This window comes from Benincasa hispida, chromosome 9, assembly GCF_009727055.1.
Source record: "Benincasa hispida cultivar B227 chromosome 9, ASM972705v1, whole genome shotgun sequence".
Classification (NCBI taxonomy): domain Eukaryota; kingdom Viridiplantae; phylum Streptophyta; class Magnoliopsida; order Cucurbitales; family Cucurbitaceae; genus Benincasa; species Benincasa hispida.
Window position 1 is genome coordinate 16,588,274 of NC_052357.1, and position 23,065 is coordinate 16,611,338.

General features: G+C 32.9%; 1 protein-coding gene and 1 pseudogene across 1 annotated transcript; both read left to right on the forward strand.

Annotated features, from left to right (window-relative positions):
- The first annotated feature begins 10,627 nt into the window (after window positions 1-10,627).
- Window positions 10,628-11,873, forward strand: LOC120087275 (peroxidase 5-like). The gene is made up of 2 exons (XM_039044223.1): window positions 10,628-10,858; window positions 11,109-11,873. Exons 1-2 carry the CDS (start codon window positions 10,628-10,630, stop codon window positions 11,871-11,873), a joined length of 996 nt encoding a protein of 331 aa, XP_038900151.1.
- Window positions 11,874-15,198: 3,325 nt separating this feature from the next.
- LOC120084577 lies at window positions 15,199-17,166 on the forward strand (annotated as a pseudogene).
- The last annotated feature ends 5,899 nt before the right edge of the window (window positions 17,167-23,065 follow it).

Here is a 23,065-nt window from a genome sequence, read left to right on the forward strand (position 1 = left end):
TTATCTCCTACTCATTCTGATATGCAGAAGTATTAATCAATTAATTGCTATATGTAAACCCTTTACTATTAATAAAAACTTGATAAAGAATTTTGGTCGGACAAAAATAATTTTTTAAGAAATACTTTTTTTTTTAATTCTTTAACAAAATTGAACAAAGTGATTTCTGATGAACATTACAAAACAATGGAAAAACTTAAAATACATATATATTTCTTCCCCGAACGAAACATAGGATATATTATCAAGACATTACATCCCCTTTATATCAAACTATTAACACAAATACCTTCTCTCTCACATGAAAGACTACAAATCCTACAAAACACATAACTTTTACACATCATTCTTTAGAAGAAATTAAGTTTCAAAACAACAATGATCAAGAAGTAGTAGCTTCTCCTTTCAAAATGATTGACATACCTAAAAACGAAACAAAAGTACCAACATTAAAAGATATTAAAAGTATACAATTATAAAATAGTTATTCCAATAAAATTTTACATACAATATCCAACCAAGTAGAAAGAATAAAAATCTAAACTCGAACCCCAACATTATCCTATCAAATCTCAACCTCAACCGATTGATAAAACAAAACCCTTATTCAAATCTTTTGAAATTTCAGATAAGGATTTAAAACTAATTAATTTTTCAAGTAAAGAATCCAACAGTATCCTAGATAAAATTAACCTTCAATTACAAAATTTAAGCTTACATAAGCTTCTAAACATATAAATGCATCAACATCCAAAGTTAACACAATAAATGAATATCCCAATGAAATTAACTTTGATGTCAATAAACTGGAAGACATCCTACACATTCGATCAAGGTTGTCACTGGGAAGCTATAGTTAAGGTGCACGGGGTCTTATCGTCTAGCTGTTGGTACTTTGCATTAATGCTTACTTGGATCAATAAGCAAACTCATTTTCTGGAATTGCTAGTTGGCCTTCAAAAGAGCATTTCCCTAATCTAATGCCATGCCCTAAGTCCTAATATCCTAATGTTGCTCCGATATCGGTATCAGCATCGACATCGACAATTTATCCAGGTGAGACATTCTTGATTGAGAAAAAATGATTCCCTCTAGCAGAAAGAGACTCATTCTTGTACAAAATCTTCTTTTTTTGTAGCATTGCTTCAATGATCTTAGGAGCACTAACAACTGACTTGGCCTAGGTCTATCTTCTTGACGACTAAGGAAGACTTTGATTCTGGCAAAGAAGTTCTTCATAGCTTTCTTGAATATAGCTCTTGTTGCTCTTCTCTGGCTAAGATGTCACAATGTTGGCCATCTTTGAAGGATGTCTTAACCATACGGGTCAGAGTGTAGATCAAGCCCAGGAATCCCTCTCTTTCTTCTAGATCTGATGCTTGAAGATCAATTTTGGAATCTTACTCTTTAGAAAATAACAAATCCTAGACATTCAATAGTAAAAATCTATTACTGTAGACCTTTTTCTTGCCATGCAATATAAAGAAGGACATCAATTAACCTAGGCTCAATATATTGGTAATGACATCTATGAATAGAATATAGGTGACATAATAGAACATAAAATCCTAAATTTAATGCATGAGATGACCTTAGCAACTATAACATATAAAGTACACCAAAGTACTGATCACCAGATTGTCCAAATGTTGATATCTGGATTTATTGGAAATTTAAAAGGATGGTGGGATAACTGTGTATCCCAAATAGACAACACAAAAATCTTAGCTGCTATTAAAATTGAGCAAAATGGTACAGGAATAAAACAAACACAAGACGCCATTGCAACCTTAATTTACACTATTACTAAAAGTTTTATAGGAGAACTTGTCTAATTTCAAGAAAGAAATTATGGAGTTCTTTCTAATCTTACTTGTCCAAAACTTCAAGATTTTAGATGGTATAAAAATGTTTTCCTAAACAAAGTGTTCACTCGAACGGATTGCAATAATCAATACTAGAAAGAAAAATTTCTCTTAGGATTATCAAAACTATTTGCCAAAAACGTACATCAAACAATTAGACAAACATATCAAGGGACAATTCATTTTAATAATTTAATCTATGAAGAATTAATCAAGTTTATCGATAATGAAGGTTTAGTTTTATGTATAGACCTCAAACTGAAAGCAAAAATGAAAAGTAAATTTCATAAACAAAAACAAGAATTATGATCCTTTTGTGCTCAATATGGACATGAGAAAATTCAGGCACCATCAGAACCAAAAAAAAAAAAAAAAAACCAAGAAATTTAAACGAAAATATTATAGAAAACCTTATAGGAACCAAGGGCCCTATAGAAACCAAAGATATTTTCAAAATAAACAAAATTATGTATAAAAATAAAAAAGAAGATTTAAAAATTATAAAGCTACTAAGAAAAGAAAAGAAGGTATTTGCTACAAATGAAGGCAAAAGAGACATATAACCCCTAACTGTCTTATGAAAGGAAAAATTAATAGTTTAGAAGTAGAAGAAGACCTCAAAATCCAATTGTTAAACTCATTAGAACCATCTACTATTTTTCTTCCTCAGAAAATAATGAAGAATCCTCTTATGATCAAACTTTTGAAATACAAGAAAACATTGACGATACTGTTTTTGAACAATCATTATCCTTTAGTGATAATCAAATAAAAACATGTACATATAATAAAAATATAAAAGTTATTTCAAAAGACCGAAAGATTCTTTTTGAAGCTTTAGTCAAATTGAGAATTCAAAAATTAAAAGAGAATACTTTGAAAACTCAAAGATCTTATTATTGAAGAACCTAAACATCAAGATATAACACATTATAGCCTTAAAGAAATATTTTTTCGATTCGAACCTAAAACAAAATCAAACTATTCCAGATCTTCAAAGAGAAATAAATACATTAAAAGAAGAAGTTTTTAATATCAAAAAAGAAAATTCTCAAATTAGATTTGAACTTTTATCCCTACAAACTCATCAATTTGGAGAGGAAAAAGGTTAAGTCTTTTGAGAGAAAAATCTCATGAGTATCACATAATCTCATCAATTTCCACTTGGCCAAGTTGTAAACAAACAAGAAATTCTTCCTTTTAAAGGTCTTACATACACAAAATGCAACTTTGAGTTTGAAAAGAATTTGACACTAAAAAATCCACTAATTCAAAGTGGGATTTAGTGGGACAAGTGTCTTCAAACGAAGACAATGTTTAGCCATGCAAAAGTTGGCATTTCCCACTTACAAATGTTGGATTTTTCCACTAACTTGGCAAAGTTTGACTCTCAAAGTCCAAAGTCAACAAATTTGGCTTTTTGGCTTTCAAAATCAAAAGTCAACAATTTGACTTTCATTGTATTTTTAACCTAATCAACCAATTTAACTTTTAATGCAATTTTGACCAATTTCATTTAATTTCAAAATTAATTCTAATAATTAATTTTAAGATTAAATAATTAATTAAAAAATTTAATTTAATATTAAATCCAACAATAATCCGAATCTATATGAATCCTTATTCATAATCTTGATATTTAAATCTTATTTAAATATATCATATTTTCTCTCTCTTTTATGTTTAATTCACAATTAAACATTAGGTTAAATATATCGTATATATTTACCGCTTTACTCCAAAAATCAAATTTGAACACTTCAAATTCATTCATCACACTATTCTAAGGTTTAGTCCGATATGGGCTAGTAGGGGGATCTCATGGACCTACAAATCATGAGCTCCAACGATCCGCGATTAATCGGCTAAACTCTTTAACCTAATTAACTACCCTTCGTTAACTACCGGGCTACTCCACTAAAGCCAATAGTTGCACTCCCTTCACTGTAGATATATTAAGTCCATTCGATATAACCATGATTAGTAAGTTAACCCTTCATAGATTGTCCGTAATAATGTTTGGGTCAAAAGCTGTTTTACCCCTGAGATAACATCTTTCTCCTTATGTCCCATTGATCCTTTAATGAACAATTGGTTTGTGATCCAATCACTAAATTGAGTCCTTCTCGGGCCAATGAGAGGGTGGGACCCCTTATTTAAGACCTGAAGTCAGCATTTAAGGGAACAACCTCTCTACTATCCTTAAAAGCGGGTAGGAGTGAATTCCGTCTTGCACCCTATGTCCCCAGCTATCTACCCGGTCTTATCCCTAAAATGGGAGGCTTATTGAGCCAGCGCTGTTGAGCCAACCCTCATCCATGAAAATCTGAAGATAATTTTGAATAAACAGAAGTTCGTAGCTAGCTCAGGATTAAGGTCAAGTTACCTAGGTCATCGCTTTGAAATAGTCACTCTTAAACAATAAACATCGTAATAAAGTAAGAGTTTCTTAATTCTTGGTCCGATTTTATGCAAACTCATTGCATAGGATGCCCCCGCTCCTCATGTTAATACATGAACGAATCAAGATCACTTCGTTTGTAGCACTTTACAACTTGTAATAACTATCGAGTGGGCCGCATCCAATAGTGTTACCAGAATAAGGTACCCATCCTTATTCGTATACTATAGACCATTTTGGCTATTTACTGAACTTGACCCACTCTTATGTCTCCACATAAAGTTCATGTATTCAAATAATAGCCATGGATCTTTAGTTTATTGGATTTAGACTTTATAAGTGCAATTCACATATTCAATTATTGAATAAATGTCAATAACATCTTTATTGATAATATAATATGTTTAACATTACAAACTGCGAGTTTTAAGACATACAAACCAATACATACAAATCAAAGGACTGCCCTCATAGGCAAGAGTTTACGACTTACTCAGGATTTAGATCATGTTACCTATGGTCATCCTGGTGAAATGTAAGTCTCTATTATGAACGACGTTGTATAATGAGACTAAACATTTCGTGGTCCCGTTTTATACAAACTTGTATAGAATATCCCCGCTCACATGTCTCCATATGAATGATTAGGATCAGATCATTTGTAGCACTTTACAACAATTGTAACATCTACAAAACGGGCCATATTTGTAGTGTCACCAGGATAGGGTATCCAACCTTATCCATCTACTACAGACCATTTAGGGTATCACTTAAACATATCCACCCGTATGTCTCTACATACATGTTTAAGCTACAAGATAACCTGGGATGTTAGTTTATTGGTTGTGGTTAATGCAACTAATTTTGAAATAAAACATCACATATTTTATTACATAAATAAAATATTTGTACATTAAAATTACAAACTATAAGACCCTATAAGATTTAGGATATTAACCCCAACAAGAAGATAGTGAGGTACAAAGCCAGATTATTGGTTAAGGGATGCAACCAAAATAAGTGACAGAAATCAGACATAAGGATTTCCATGAGCAGTAGAAGGATCGTTCTAAATTTCATTCGAATTTGACACTAACAATTACAGTCAATAAACAAAAACTAATAGGTCATGCACAATACGAAATTACAGCATGCTTTAAGATAAGATCAAGGGATCGAATATATATACATTTAAAGGCTCATTCTTCAAACTCCCTCAATCACTCTCCAAGCGTCCAAGACAGCAATATATGAGCACTCGAACACAACGACCGCAACACAGAATTATCAACAATGAACATGAACCCAACGAATGACCTCCAAAACCTCGAACTCAGTTGAGTTGAGTGAAGACACCACCAAAATGGTTACCTTGGTATTCTCGGTGTGAGAATCCAAGAGTTGTGGGCTCTGTATGATCTCGGTTAGAGGAAGAGACTGGAGAAACAACAATCGTGTAGACGATTGAGCAAATGGGAGATGACACAGTCTATCGTATAGACAGTGTGCTCAATCGTGTAGAAGAAGGTAGCCTATCGTATAGACAATGCCCTGTGATCGTTTAGCTATGACTAGCTGAGTGAACTATCGTATAGTGACACTCCACGATTGTTTAGTCTCTTTATGAGATATCGCTTAGTGAAACGATTTCACTTGATAGCATTCTGTGAGTTTCTTTCCGAATCAAGTAAGTTTCCAAAATTAGGAAAACACTTTTTTTTTTCATCTCATGGTTACTATAAAACCACCAATAACCTCCTACTCAATTGGTTATTAGAGAAAAAGAGATAATTGTCAAATAATCAATATTATTATAAATATATATGATAACCAACTTACCATATTATATTTATAACCTATAGTTTTAATATTTCATCTCATGAAACATATAAACCATAGTTCTTTTTCTATTTTATGGTACTTAATGTAAATCATATTTATATCAATCCTCCACTTGATGTATCTCATACATCACACTGATTATATCATATATAATTGAATTTCTCTTGTCAATTTAAACATTTCAAATCAACCCAAAGAACTGATTCTCAACTTGAATCCATTGAGCTACCAAGGGGACCTGATGGACATGTAGCTTGAAGCTCCAACGGTACGTGAATAACTGATTAAACTCTTTAGTCATGGGATCCACCACCCGTTAACAGCAGGGCACTCTACTAAAGACCGACAGCTGCATTCTCCTCACTACAAATATATTTTGTGTCTATATCAACCAATCAACAGTGCGATAACCCATCACAGATCATTCGTAAGTACAATTAGGCCAATTTACTATTATGCCCCTATAGTTACATCTAACTTCTTAAGTAGTACTGATCCCTCTAATGAACATAAGTCATAGTCCTACTATGACTGAGTCCTCTCTTCTAAAGAGAGGCTATGACCACTATGTTCAAGACCCGAAATCAGCTCTTAAGGGAGCAATCTATCTACTTACCCCTGCTTCGGGGAAGAAGTGAATTCCATCTTATGTAACTGAGTTCCCAGCTCGTAAATCAGAAAAATCCCCAAAAAGGTAGGCTTGTTGAGTTGGCAATCTGGCCACTCTCACCCATACTAATCAAAGGTCGCCCTCAAAAGCAGGAGTTCCCAAAACACTCAAGATTAAGGTCATGTCACCAGTGGTCATTTAGGTGAGATGTAAGTCTCAAGTATCAACGACGTTGTATAAAGAGACTAGTCATCTCGTGCTCCGGTCTTATACAAAATATTTGTATAGGACACCTCCGCTCGCATGTCTCTACATGAATGATCAGGATCTATCATCTGTAGTAGTTCACAACACTTGTAAACCTCTACAAAGTAGGCTGTATTTATAGTGTCACCAGGATCAGGTATCACTCCTTAATCCTTATACTACAGACCTTTTTAGGTTATCACTTAAGGCATGATCCATTTGTATATCTCATATACATGCTTAAGTTTTCATATAACAACCATGGAGCTTTGTTTATTGGATATGAGTAAATGAAAAATAAAATAACTCTTATTTTATTCATAACAATGTGTACAGTGTTTACAAACTATGAAACTCTAGGAGAATTAGGACACCAATCCCAACAAAAAAGGGCATTAACTTTGATGAGTTCTTCTCTCTAGTGGTCAAAATGATATCTATCATAACAATGTTGGGATTAACAGCAAGTTGCATGAAGAGATCTACATGGAGCAACCTGAAGGGTTTGAAGAAAAAGGGAAAGATAAACTTTTTTGCAAGTTGAAGAAGAGTCTTTATGGACTTAGACAGACATCAAGGCAGTGGTACAAGAAATTTGATTCGTTTATGATAAGTAATGATTATAAACGAACTACAGCTGATTCTTGTGTATATTTTAGAGAGTTCCCTGCAGGCAACTCCATCATTCTTTTTTTATATATAGATGATATGTTGATAGTTGGATAAAATGTAGATATGATTCAAAATTTGAAGAAAGACTTGTCCAAATCATTTGACATGAAAAATTTCAGTCCTGCAAAGCAAATCTTAGGTATGGAGATTGCTCGCGATAGGAAAGTTGGGAAATTGTAGTTATCCTGGGAGAAGTATATTGAACCAGTGCTAGAAAGGTTCAATATGAAGTATGCTAAACCTGTTAGTACACCGCTAACAACTCACTTTAAGCTAAGTAAGAGAGCTTGTTCTACAACAGAGAAAAAGAAAGAAGTTATGTCATCCATTCCTAACTCTTCTACTGTTGGTTCATTGATATATGCTATGGTGTGTACTAGACCTGATATTACACATGCAGTCAGTCTAGTGAGTCGTTTTCTATCCATCCCAGGTAAGGCTCACTGGGAAGTAGTGAAGTGGATTTTCATATACTTGCAGGGCACCTCCAAATTGAGTTTATGTTATGGAGGTAGCAGACCTATGCTTGAAGGCTATACTGATGCAGACATGGCAGGTGATCTTGATAACAGAAAGTCTACCTTAGGTTATGTGTTTACATTTTCAGGAGGAGCCATCTCATGGAAATCCAAGCTACAAAAATGTGTAGCATTGTCCACAACTGAGGTAGAGTATATTACAATAGTGGAAGCAAGCAAGAAGATGTTATGGCTTAAAGGTTCCTTCAAGTGTTGGGTTTGAAACAAGACGAGTATGTTATATTTTGTGATAGTCAGAGTGCTACAGATTTTTAACAAAAATCTAATGTATCATACTCGTGTTAAACACAATGACATTAGATATCAATGGCTATGAGATGTGATTGAAGAGAAGAGATTGAATTTGCGGAAAGTTCACACTGACAACAATAGTGCAGATATGTTAACTAAGGTAGTTCCGGGAAGCAAGATTGAGCTTTGTAGTAAGCATGTCGGGATGAGGTTCAAGTGATCATGGATGTGATTGAGTCTTTCCCGTGTTGGGTTAGAGGGGGAGATTATTGTGGATGTCCAACCCACTTGTTGCACAAGTAAGACTTTATTTTAAACTTGTGTTTTGTGAGCACAATGGGGGCCAATTTTTTGAGTTGACCCATCTTGAAAGCCATAGGTTTTCTTTTATGTGATATGAAGATGACCTAAGGGAAAAGAGATTGAAACAGAAGCAAAAAATAGGAGAGAAAGATAGCAGTTCGATTTTTCAGTGACAGCTTTCACAAAGTTGTCGATATTTGGAGTTTGAACCGTTGGATCGTGTTGAAATTTGGTCAGCCTATTTGGGACACATAAATTCTCGTTTTGAACGGTTAGATTATTGTTTAGAGCTTTGGTTTGTCCGTAATCGTCGATGAACAGAACCTATAAAACTAGGTGATTTTCATTCTTTTTATCTCTCAAGTGTTCATCTTTTATGTACTTAATATTGGCAGGTAGTGAACTTTTGTAAGATTGATTTGTATTCTTTTTCCCTCAATTTTATCGTAATAAGAGAAGTTGAAAATGGTGGACTCTTCACAAGTCCCGTGGTTTTTACTCTTCACATCGAAGAGGTTTTCCACGTATACTTCGTGTGCTCTTTGCTTAAAGTCTTCTAGAATTTTGTGGTTTATTGTTGTCTATTGTTTAGTTGATTGCTTGGTGATTATTTGATGATTTATTTGTGGTTTTTTGAAGAATAGTTAGTTGATTATTTTGGTGGAGATCCAGTTGTTATATTGTTTGGGTTTTATCACCATGAATTCAAATAAAATCCAAGCTCATCACTAATAAACACGACTCTAACTATTTCACATTGTTGGAAACTCACAGTAATGGTTTGTAGCCCTCACAAGGGATGGAAGCAATTTGCAAATGACAATCTTGACAGTGTGGAGCTCACATCTCGACAGCGCCCTAAAGTGCCTAAACGTAGGGGGCAATACAACACATAAGATTGTCATTTAGATTTGGTAATAAAAGGCTATTGTGCATGTATCATAGATTGTATATTTTGTTGTAGTATAATAAACCATTTATAATTATTTTATATACAAATATTTTATGTTCTTTACTTTTGTAATTTATTATTTTATAATTATTTTCCCATTTCTTTTTAAAATTTTTGCCCTCACATTGATATTTATACAAATATTTTACCGTATAAATCTAAATGTTGTCTTACTTTATAGAAATGATGATTAAAAATAGTCAATTATAGTCTAATTGAGTCATAATCAAAGTTTCATGAACTAATTTTAACAATTTCTATCCATTTTTATAAAAAGTTCTTGAAATTTGAATTGATATTTCCATAAAATAAGGACTTGGATATTTTCATCGATATTGATATTTCGAATCTTGATCACGGGTAAAAAATATGAATAAAATAACTATATTTTAATGATCCATCAATTTTGATTAACAAAATGTAACAATATTTTTATTTTTTATAATATATTGTTTGTCATAGTCAATAATATTTGTCTCCAGTTAGCACCATTGAAAAATTTTGGGAATTGAATTAGTACTTCATAAGAGTTGATTAGAGAAAACAGTTCAAACTTAGAAAACTTAATATTTTCGCATCTTGCAATGTCATGTCTTCTCTGCTAGTTACTGTTTTCAACACGCGTAATGATTAGGTGTAACTTGTATCATAGACACATATCTCCTATAGTAAAATAAATAATAATAATAATAATAGTTTTAGTAAAATAAATAATAATAATAATAATAGTTTAGTTTAATTTTTTTGACCACATGACAAATCTTCATTGGATAATTGGTTAAGTTGCACAACTAGCACCTAAGTTTTTTTCTTCAACACCTGTATGGTTTGTTTTTCCATAAGTAAATTTTAAAAAAACATCATTTCCTCACACACACACACCCTTTCTCAAGCTATAATAATTCTATAAATACAAATTTTATCTTCAACATTTTCTTCACAAACCCAACAAAAAATACCTCACCAATGGCTTCTTCTTCTTCCCAAAAGTTCCAACTTCTCTCAAAGCTTTCCTTCATCATCATCCTCCTTTCTCTCTTCATTTTTGCTTCTGCAACTCTACAAGTGGGTTTCTATAAACCATCTTGTCCTCAAGCTGTAGCCATTATCAAGAACGTCGTAGACGAGGCCATCGATCGCAACCCCGGGATTGCTGCCGGTCTCATCAGAATGCACTTCCATGACTGCTTCGTTAGAGTACGCTTCAATGTTTCCCTTACATTTTCTGTTATTTTTTTTCCATATTCATAGACGTAGAATTTAAATCATCACTAAAATCAAAAGACATGTCAATTATAATTTATAATAATTATTGATTTTCATTTGTTGAATTTTCTACAAATTTTCAAGTCAGGATGAAAGAAGTTTTAAATTATTAATATAATTAAAATTACTTTAATTAACCTATTGGCATAAACTTTTAGATTAATGGATGATTTAATTTTAGGGTTGCGATGGTTCTGTACTATTGAAATCCACTCCTGGCAATCCAGCTGAGAGAGAGCATCCTGCGAACTTTCCAAGTTTGCGAGGTTTCAAGGTTATTAACAAAGCCAAGGTCCAAATCGAGACCGTTTGTCCCCAAACCGTATCTTGTGCAGACATTCTTGCCTTTGCAGCCCGTGATAGCGTCTATAAAGTTGGAGGCATTAATTATGCCGTCCTAGCAGGCCGTCGCGATGGTCGTGTTTCAATAAAAGAAGAAGCCAATACTCTCCCACCTCCCTCTTTCAATGCCAAGGAGCTCATTAATAGCTTCGCACAACGAGGGTTGTCAGCAGCGGAGATGGTGACTCTTTCAGGCGCACACTCCATCGGAGTAGCTCATTGCTCCACCTTCTCTAATAGACTTTATTCCTTCAATGCAACTCACTCACAAGACCCTTCAATGAACCCTAATTATGCCGCTTACTTGAAGACGAAATGCCCGGCGTTGTCGAGTGATCAGCAGCGGACGGTGGCGCTCGAGTTTTCAACCCCGAACCATCTTGACCATCAATACTACATTCAGCTGAAGAAGCACCGTGGGCTGTTGAGGTCAGATCAGATATTGTTGAGAAGCCCTTTCACTTCAAGAATGGTGTTGGAGAATGCCAATGATGGCTCCAAATGGGCCGTTGAGTTTGGAAAGGCAATGGTTAAAATGGGTTCTATTAACGTCCTTACAGGATCACAGGGTGAAATCAGACGCCATTGTAGTTTTGTCAATTGAACTTTGAAAGATGCTTTTTAATATGATTTATGATTAATCGGTAACAAAGAAAAAGGGAAAATTTGTAATCTCCTAAATTAATAAGAATATTTAATATTTAGTTAGTTGTTAATTAACTTTTTAATATGGGTATATTCCTTGTTTTTTATGTTTTTCTTGCTAATTTAGGTAGACTATACCACATTGGAAAAATTGAGAGAGCTAATAATGCTTATAAGATACCTAGCAATTTCTCTTATTATATTATCAATTAGTTTTGATATGAAACTCTGTATTATTTATAGCTACTATGATATTAGACCTCATGAAATCCATACGTTGGTCTTATAGAAACAAATTTTTCAATGATTACAACCCTTCTATGACCGCCATTAATCTTCACGCTTTTTATAATCCTTAATCTCTTTGCTTTTATCTTTACTGGTTTTGGGCTTATCTCTAATCCTAAAACTTTTGTAACTTCTCCATTGTGCTTAATGAAAATCCATGGAGAGATAATGAGGGTGCTAAGAAGGTGTCCACTTAGTATCCGGTGCATCCCCTGATCCACGTATCATTTTCTAAAAAAATAAATGCAAATGAACATGGTTAATGCTAGTTAAAACTTTGAATCTCCACTTTAACAATATTATTAAAATAATAATGGGCCATTCCATATTCTAGTTCAAACATGACATTATATATTTGATTTCACTTAAAAAATTTCATGCTAGTAGAGATATTGTCTATACTTATATAGAATTTTTCTCTCTTCTTAATCAACATGGGATATTGTTGTATATCCTCGACAATATTTCGTCTCGAACAAAAGATCATCCAGTTTCTCCCTTAAATTGTCTACAAATATCCACTAGCTTCTTAGGCACATTTGAGACTTTATTTTTATAGAGACCTAACTTTTCTTTCCTAAGCAAACGACCTAAATAAGAAAGGCTTAGACCCCATTTGATAACCATCTCATTTTTTTTTTTTAAAATTAAGTTTATTTTCCCATTTTCTTTTAATGGTTTACATTTTTCTTATGTATAAGAGTTGAATTCTTAACCAAATTTCAAAAACAATTTTTTTAAACTACTTTTTTTTTATTTTAAAAAATTGGCTTATTTTTGAAATCATTAGTACAAAATAATGACAAAGCAAGAGATTTAGAGGTCAAATGGCCCAAACTTCAATTAGGTGAAGTGAGCTATTATAGCCCACTCACTATTTGAGTCCCTAATTATAATAGTTGTTGTTTTCAACTATTATAACCTACGATTAATTACAGTAATGTTATTTATGAAATCTCTCTTTGCTAGAGTGTTTACTATTTCAATACCTGCCTAGAATAGTCTGTTCTCAAACATAGACTAAAATAGTTTACACCCTAAACACAAACTATTATAACCCAAACTATAGTAACAAATTCAATATCCCAAATGCCTCTTTAGATGTGGAAGAGAGATTTATAGGATCAATTTTAAAAAACTAAAAATAAAAAACCAAATTATTACCAGAGGCCTTAGTAATCGTAGACCATATTTTCTATATAACTAAGATCAAGTACTCTCTTTTGTTGCACCCTTAATAATTATTGTAATGTTACATCTATATTATTCTATAATATATATATAAAAGAGAATCTTTTGTTTCCGTTTTTGCCCTTTTTTTTTTTTTTTTAATAATTTTCTATTTAAACTTTTCTAGATACCAAAACTCTTTTGGTGTAGATGTCTATTGAATTTAATAGGTGCAATTGATATCAACGGAATGTAATTTTTCAAGATGGAGCATAATTCTTCGAATAATCTATGCGTCTATTGAGTTCAATAGATACAATATGATCTCAATGTGTCGCTGTTGTTTAGGTGGAGGTGGTTTACACATCAAACTAGTGCATTCTCAATTAAGAGTGAGATGCATGTATAATAAAAAAACATGGTTTCCTTTACAATCTTGAAAAATGTTATATGCGATCTAAGTTTAAGAAAAATAACAAAAATTATAGAGAGACAAACCTTTAAACGTAAAACAAATTTAGATATAAAAAATTTAGATTAACACATAAGAGTCCAATCTTGAAATATTTTCTAAAATTGTAAGTGATCGATTTATAAAATGTTAACACAAAAAAATTTATATAAGAGAAAATATAAACATTTGGGGACAAAAAGTTACTAGAATTTGTAACATAGAACAGGAAAAACAATTTGAAAAAGAATTTTAGAGAGGGAAAGAAATTAGAAAGAGGAAGAAAGATTTTAGAAAGAAAAAAATTTTAACCAAAAAAAAAAAACCATAAAGAAGATAAAATTAAGTTCTTTTTATTTTCCTTATGACATTAAATCTTATTTATATTTCTTATTAAATTTGGTAAATATTTAAAATTTAAGATATTTATAATTATATCATAAATAATTTAATTTAAGAGTTCGTTTTTGTTTTGCTTATTGTAGTTTTAGAAAAGAAAACATTTGTATATGTTATTATATCATTTATTTGTATTGGAATTCTTAGTTTCTTTAAAGAACTAAATACTATTTTAAAATTTAAATTAAGACATTGACATTTTCACGTGTTTGATAACCTTAAAAGCATGGAAGGGCAATTTAAAGGTTGATGATATTTATCTGTTAAACCATCTATAGTTTGTTAAATACGTGTGGATTATTGAAGTATAATTAATGAAGAAAATATGATAGCTGAGAACAACGATAATTGCATGACAATTATTGTAGTGATAAAAGGACTTCAAATTTGTTTGGAAACGCATAACAATGAGTTTCGTGTTTGCCAAGGATATATTTCCATTGTTGGGATTTGCTATTTTGAAAGGAATTCTTCTTCTTATTTCATAACAGAAAGCGTTTTTTTAACAGTTGATTTCACATGATATCAGAGAACATGTGATCTAATAATTTCTATGTTCAAACCTCTGCAATATTATTTTTATTTCATTCCTCAATTAAGATTGAGAGAAATTATTTTAAATGACAAACCTGCTAAAATATATTTTGTTTCACTTTCCTGTATTTGAAAACAACCGTTTTAACTTGTTGGGTCTTATATATATTTCAAGATAATAGGTGAAGAAGAGTTTTAGATGGTTAAATTCTTGGGTTAATCAATGCCTTAACAAATCTGTAAGAATTATGAAGCTTTGAGTTGAGAGAGAAAAAATAGGAGTTAGATTTTTTGGCGTGCAAGATCTCTATTGCTTTGCTTGTTAATAATATTTTATTTCATAAAACTTATAAACCCTTTCACTTAAAATCGACGTTAAGTATTGGTTTCATGATCTATATTATTAATGAATCCGTAGAATATATACTCATACAAATCTATGATGTGTCAAGAAACAGATTTGAACTGGTGATACGAGGATTTTAAGTCCCCTGCTCTAACAATTGAGCTATCCCGACCATTTCCGACACATTATCCTTATTTTAATAGATGATTTTGGTCAATGTCAATTGTAAATCATAAAAAAAGTATTCCAAAGTCTTCTTTTTGAAGATTCACGAAATTTCAGAACTTGGATAAGACTTTGGAAGTTTTAGTACAATAAACAATATTGTTAATCATTCAAATTTCATAAGGGGGATTACTTGCGCAAGGATGTTAATAGCATAAATTTTTTTAAAAAAGGATTGATTCGGTCTATCTATGTTCAATTTTTATGGATTTCAATTGATTCCTCGTTACCGTTCATAATATAAGTAATAGGTAGGGATGACAGGATTTGAACTCGTGACATTTTGTACCAAAAACAAATGCGCTACCAAGCTGCGCTACATCCCTTTCAATTGGTCTACAGTGTCATTGTAGAGAATCCTTGTCTTGTTTTCTACATATTTTATTTATTTTCTCCATGGGTATACACAAATTATCTTGTCATTTCTTATTTTTTTTGGTCTCGTATCATATATAAAATATAATAAAAAGATTTATATACCATATGAAATAATAAATATGAAATCCACCGTAAAGAAAAATAAATATTTGGGGTAGGGCATAAAGCGACGTATTTGGATTCAAGGCTCTACGTGCTCTACGTCTGAAGGATTTCTGAATCCCTACTGCTTATATTTAAACTTTCTAAGGCCCACCTCATGGTATCAAGGTTGAAAGAGATAAACCGAACAAGTATAGTCGCCTTCTATTAGGATGTACTATTAAACCAAAATTGAGATTATCTGCTAAGAATTATGGTAGAGCAGTTTATGAATGCCTGCGGTGGATTTGATTTTACCAAAGATGATGAAAATGTGAATTCCCAACCATTTATGCATTGTACAAACCATTTCCTATTTTGTGTGAAAACTATTTATAAATCACAGGCTGAAACAGGTGTAATCAAGGGATATTACTTGAATGCTACTGTAGGTACATACGAAGAAATGATCAAAACGGCTGTATTTGCTTGAGAATTGGGAGTTCCTATCATAATGCATGACTACTTAACAGGTGGATTCATTGCAAATACTAGCTTGGCTCATTATTGCTGAGATAATGGTCTACTTCTTCACATTCACCGTGTAATGCATTCCGTTATTGATAAACATAAGAATCATGGTATGCACTTCTGTGTACTAGCTAAAGCATTACGTATGTTTGGTGGAGACCATATTCATGCTGTTATCGTAGTAGGTAAACTTGAAGGGGAAAGAGAAGTCACTTTAGCCTTTATTGATTTACTACGTGATGATTTTATTGAAAGACTGAAGTCGCGGTATTAATTTCACTCAAGATTGGGTCTCTTTACCAGGTGTTCTACTAGTGTCTTTCGGTGGTATTCATGTTTGGCATATGCCTACTTTAACCAAGATTTTTGGAGATGATTCTGTATTACAATTCGGTGGAGGAAATTTGGGGCACCCTTGGGGTAATGCACCTAGTGCCGTAGCTAACCGAGTAGCTCTAGAAGCATGTGTACAAGCTCATAATGAGGGACATGATCTTGCTCGTGAGGGTAATGAAATTATCAATGAAGCTAGTAAATGGAGTCTTGAACTAACTGCTGCTTGTGAAGTATGGAAGGAGATCAAATTTGAATTTGAGGTAATGGATACTTTGTAATCCAGTAATTACTCTTCGTTCTTTTAATTGTAATGGATTTTCACAATTAAACTAAACTCGACCCAATCTTTTACTAAAAGGATTGAGCCAAATACAATACAAAGATATTATTATGTATCTTTTTGCTAGATATACAAAATTGAAATAAAAATCTAAGACGAAACAACTTAAACATTTTGATTGTTGTGCTGGATCCGCAATTAAGCCTATGGATCCTTAGGATTGGTGTAGTCGTTTAATATATTATATCCTATAGCATCGTTTCAGATCCGGGATCGAACCAAGTATCACAACTTCTTCTACCCATCATGTATATTGTCCTTTTTGTTCTGGCTTAGAATACAAATTTTTAGTACACGAGATTTTACGAAAAAGTTCTTCTTATTCATAGGGAGAACAACGATTTTTTTATTTGAATTTGACATAACAAGTGAGAAGTCGCTATTTAAAAATTAATAATTTAATTGATTTAATTGAAAAAAAAAAATTCTCTTTTGCAGGAACGCTAAGTATCATTTCACTATATATATAACATACAACATAAACTTTTTTTTTTTTTTTTTAAGACCAACTTGTTAGTAGTTAATAATCCTAGTGATTAGATTTAGATCCTATTCTGATAGGAAATGAGATATTCAAATTATTATTTTTTATCGAATGACTATTCATCTATTGTATTTTCATGTAAATAGGGGCAGCTCTATGGAAAAAAGATGGTTAAATTCGATGTTGTCTAACGGGGAGTTAGAATACTAGTGTAGGCTAAGTAAATCAATCAATAGTATTGGTCCTATTCAAAGTGAAGGATCAATTATAAATAATATGAGTAAAAACATTTCCTAGTCATAGTGATAGTTACAATTCTTGTTATAGTATTGTTGATGATTTAGTTGGCATTCGAAATTTCGTATTTGATGACACTTTTTTTAGTTAAGGAGAGTTCCGGTATAAGAACTAGCACGAATGGAAGTGATTTAACTAGAACAGAAAGTTCTAATGATCTAGATGTAACTCAAAAATACAGGCATTTGTGGGTTCAATGCGAAAATGGTTATGGATTAAATTATAAGGAATTTTTGGAATCAAAACTGAATATTTGTGAACAATGTGGATACCATGTGAAAATGAGTAGTTCAGATAGAATCAAACTTTTGATTAATCCAGGTACATGGAACTTTATGGATGAGACATGGTCTCTTTGGATCCCTTTGAATTTCATTCAGAGGAGGAACCATATAAAGATCGTCTTGATTCTTATAAAAAAAAGACATAATTAGGCACAGGTAAATTAAATGGTATTCCCGTAGCAATTGGGGTTATGGATTTTCAGTTTATGGGGGGTAGTATGGGATCTGTAGTAGGCGAGAAAATCACCCGTTTGATCGAGTATGCTACCAATCAATTTTTACCTCTTATTTTAGTGTGTGCTTCTGGAGGAGCACGCATGCAAGAAGGAAGTTTGAGCTTGATGCAAATGGAAAAAATATCTTTTGCTTTATATGATTATCAAACAAATAAAAAATTAATCTATCTACCAATCCTTACATCTCCTACTATTGGTGGGATGACAGCTAGTTTTGGTATGTTGAAGGATATCATTATTATCAAACTCAATGCCTACATCACATTTGCGGGTAATTGAACAAACATTGAATAAGATAGTCCCTGAGGGTTCATAGGCGGCTGAATATTTATTCCATCAGGACTTATTCGATCTAATCATACAATGTAATCCTTTAAAAGGTGTTGTGAGTGAGTTATTTCAGCTCCACGCTTTTGTTCCCTCAAATCAAAATTCAATCAAATAAAGCCTTAACTAAAAAAATTCAAAAAATGAATTTTTTGATTTGTGACGAAAAAGTAGTTATTTAGTTTATAGGAATGAAAGTGCAAATTGGAAGAATGGATTTTTTTAGTAACATAAGATTAATTTGTAGAAAGAATCACACGGTGAGTTTTTTTTTTTACCGATATTTCTTACTAGTAATTAGGAAACCCCTATTAAACAAAATAAAAGGGCAAATTTTTTCTTTTGCAAAATTTGGCAAGTGGAATAAAATGAATTTCATGCTTTCTTCTTAACATTACATGTGTATATATAATTCAACTATAGCAAATAGTGGCATAGAGTCTTGCATCTTTCTACATCTCTAGAGGATTTCTAGTTTTACTAAGAATCCTTATTGTTGGATCGGATTATAACTAACTTTTGGGAAATTTGTAAGAAAATCTCACTACAAGAAAAATGGGAACTCAACGGCATTGGGAGTTAGGTCGTTGGAAGATACGGTCTCTCCCGACGAAGTAAAGGACCTTCGAGAGTTTTCGGGGAACTCCCGACGGATTTTTCGACGCCCGTCGGGTGGCGTCGGGAGAGGGGTCTGGTTTAAACCAGACCTTTCTTTTTCCTTGTGACCATCCAAATTTTTTTTCTCTCTCAAAAAACCCTAACCCCCTCGATTTTTTAGCTGCCACCCTTCTTCACACCGGCCGCCCCATTTTCCTTCTTCCCTTCATGCTCCCGCCACTCCCCCTGTCGCTGCCACTCTTCAAGCCTGCCCTTCCCCCTTCGCACCTCCGTCAACCGTCCGCCGCCGCCTTCCCCTTCATTGCTTGCAAATTTGTTGTTTATTTTCAAGCTTTCATCAAGGTTCGTGTACATCCATTTCATTTATTTTCTCTTATTTTGTATCTTAATTTAAGCCATTGTTTTTAATTTCTAGCATGTTGGTAATATTTAATTCTTAGCATGTTACTAATGTTGGTAATTAATGTTGCTAATGTTTAATTTCTAGCATGTTGGTAATCTAATGTGAATATGAATTATGGATTGTTGATGTTATTGTGGAGTTTAAAGAATCTATTAGACAATAAAACTAAATTTTGTGTCTAATAGAAAATTGAACTTTAAATTTGATCCCAATAGGCTTATAATTTTAGAAGATGTTGAATAGATGAAAGGCCTATATTAGACACAAAATTGAAAGCTTGGAGACGTATTAAATAAAAACATTTGAAAGTTGTTAAGACAATTTAAGCGGCCTAGGGACCTATGTGTTTATTTTGCCTTAACAAATGAAAAATTATGGAACTCAATGGTTTAGTAATACTTTGTACTTTGTCCTCTAATCCAGATATTGTTTTGGATTATAAGTTGGTCAGAAAAATATTATTTTTAAGGATGAATAAAGAATGGATTAAACTAAGGAATAAGTTATCAGTGGAGTATATAGAAGGAGTATACAAATTCTTAGATATGGCAAGGTTTCATGTAAATGATTCCGAACGAATAAGATGTCCATACAAGAATTGTATGAATTCAATTTGGAAAAAGATAGATATTGTGGAACGACATCTATTACACATATGGAATATCTCCCTCATATGTGAATGGGTATATCATGGAGAGCCAGTAAACTTATCTAGAAGTCATACCAAGTCATTCAATACAGGATGTTGAAGTAGATAGTATAGAGAGTAATGCTGTCGAAGAAAATGAGATGTTGAATCTTATAAACGATTTACAAGTTCCAATTGAAAACGAAAATGCAAATGAAGGAAGGATTGAGAATAATGAAATGTCCTTTAATGGTCAAGAAAGAGATACCACGAACTTATTCGAGAATTTAATGACCGAAGCACATAATGAATTATACCCTGGGTGTTCGCAATTTTCGTCATTAAACTTTTTAGTGAAGTTGATGCATATCAAAGTTCTAAACGGCTGGAGTAACAAATCGTTTGACATATTGCTGGAATTGTTAAAAGCAGCGTTTCTAGCTGGCACCTCTATACCTACTTCCTTTTATGAAGCCAAGCAAAAATTGCGTGATTTAGGCCTAGGTTATGAGTCTATTCCTACGTGCAAATATGATTGTGTATTGTATTGGAAAGAATTTGCAGATTTACAACAATGCCCTATTTGTGGTGAGTCTCAGTACAAAGTTAATGATGGTAAGGGTAAAAAAATACCACATAAGATATTGCGTCATTTTCCATTGATATCGAGATTAAAATGATTGTTTGCATCAAAATAAGGCGCTTCTGACATGAGATGACATAAAGATAAACGAGTTGAAACGGATGATGTATTGTGACATCCAACTGATGCAGAGGGGTGGAAACATTTTGATTGTGAATTCCCTCATTTCGCTTTAGATTCTCGAAATGTTCGTTTGGGATTAGCTTCAAATGGCTTCAATCTGTTTGGAAATATGAGCACTTCTTATAGTATGTGGCCTATGGTGATAATTCCTTATAATTTGTCCCCTTGGAAATGCATGAAGGAAACAAACTTCTTCATGTCTTTGCTCATAACTGGTCCAAAATCTCCTGGAAAAGAAATTGATGTTTACTTGCAACCGTTGATTGAAGAGTTGAAAGAGTTGTGGACAATTGATGTGCGAACTTATGATTCTATTGCTGGTGAGTTTTTTCAACTATATGCTACCTTATTATGGACGATTAATGACTTCCCTGCATACGATGACTTATCTGGGTGGAGTACAAAAGGTTATCAAGCATGTCCAATATGCAAAGAAGATAACTCGTCCTTCGGGATAAAAGGGAAAATATAATTTATGGGACATCGACATTATCTTCCAGAGAATCATAGTTGGCATCGAAGTAGAAAACATGATGGAAAAGTTGAACGTAGACCTCCACCAGTCGTAATGAATGGAGAAGAGATATTACAACAAATAAATACGTTAAACTTTTCTGTGCTTAGCAAACATCCGTCGAAGCAAAATAAAATAAGAAAGCGAATTCTAAACTGGACTAAAAAAAGTATTTTTTTTTTCCAACTTCCATATTGGTCCAGACTATTGTTACGACATAAATTAGATGTAATGCATATTAAAAAAACATATTCGACAATTTGGTGGGCACATTGTTAAATATTGAAGGAAAGACAAAAGATACAACAAACGCTCAATTGGACTTACAAGATTTGGAGATAAGAAAGGACCTACACTTGATACAGGTCGAGAACAGATTTGTAAAACCATACGTAACATACACATTAACAAATGGTGAACGAATTTCGTTTTGTAAGTATTTGAAATCAGTGAAATTCCCTGATGGATTCGTATCTAACATATCACGATGTGTCAAAGACAAAGATGGAAAAATATTGGGGCTGAAAACACACGATTGTCATGTGTTGCTTCACAGACTACTCCCTATTGGTATTCGAGCATACCTACCGAAGAATGTATCCACTGCTATTGTTGAGTTGTGTACATTCTTTCGCGACTTATGTGCAAAGACAATATGTGTAAGTGATTTGAACAGACTACAAGCAGACATCATAGTCATACTTTGTAAATTGAAGAGAATATTTCCCACCTGCCTTTTATGATGTAATGGTACACCTTGCAGTTCATCTACACATGATGAAACCAAAGTGGTGGTGTCAGTTAGGTACAGTTGGATATCCTATTGAAAGAAGTTTACGAACATTAAAACAATTTGTACAGAACAAAGCACGTCCCAAGGGGTCTATAGCGGAAGCATATGCAATGAATGAATCATGGAACTTCTGCTCGCGATATCTAAGTGGGATTGAAACGAGATTCAATAGAGATGAACAAAATGATGATAACATTCCTGATCATGAGATATTTGGTGAATTTGAATTATTTAGGCAGAAGGTACGACCATTAGGGGCGTCAACTTTACGGACGCTATCAGCAGAGGAAAAGCGTATTGCACATTGGTACATTCTCAACAATTGTAAAGAAATAACAAACTATCGCAAGTACGTTTCAAACTTTTTCCTTTTCTAAATTATAGGGTATCTCCTTTGATATAACATTTAAATGATAAATATTGTAGGCAACATTTGAGGTTAATTTGTCGTGAAGCTCAAAACGCCTCTGACTTATATATAAAACATCAACGCAAATTTTTCGATTGGTTCAAATCTCAGGTATACATAGTCATTTTGTAGGCAACGGTTGAGGGATGATTCATTCTTCGTATTCATTTTTAATGTATAAGTAATTATTAGGTTCTACAACGGCGCGAGAGAGAAGATATCTCCGATGATTTCTTTTCACTTGCAATGGAACCTTCGTCTGAGGTGCGCTCTTACAATGGATGCATTGTTAATGGGGTACGGTTTCATACTG

What these genes read in the sequence shown, in the direction of transcription:
- LOC120087275 (XM_039044223.1), top strand. Translation starts at nt 10,628, where the DNA reads ATGGCTTCTTCTTCTTCCCAAAAGTTCCAACTTCTCTCAAAGCTTTCC. An exon ending in TCCATGACTGCTTCGTTAGA is followed by an intron (nt 10,859 to 11,108) that starts GTACGCTTCAAT and finishes ATTTAATTTTAG; the next exon opens with GGTTGCGATGGTTCTGTACT.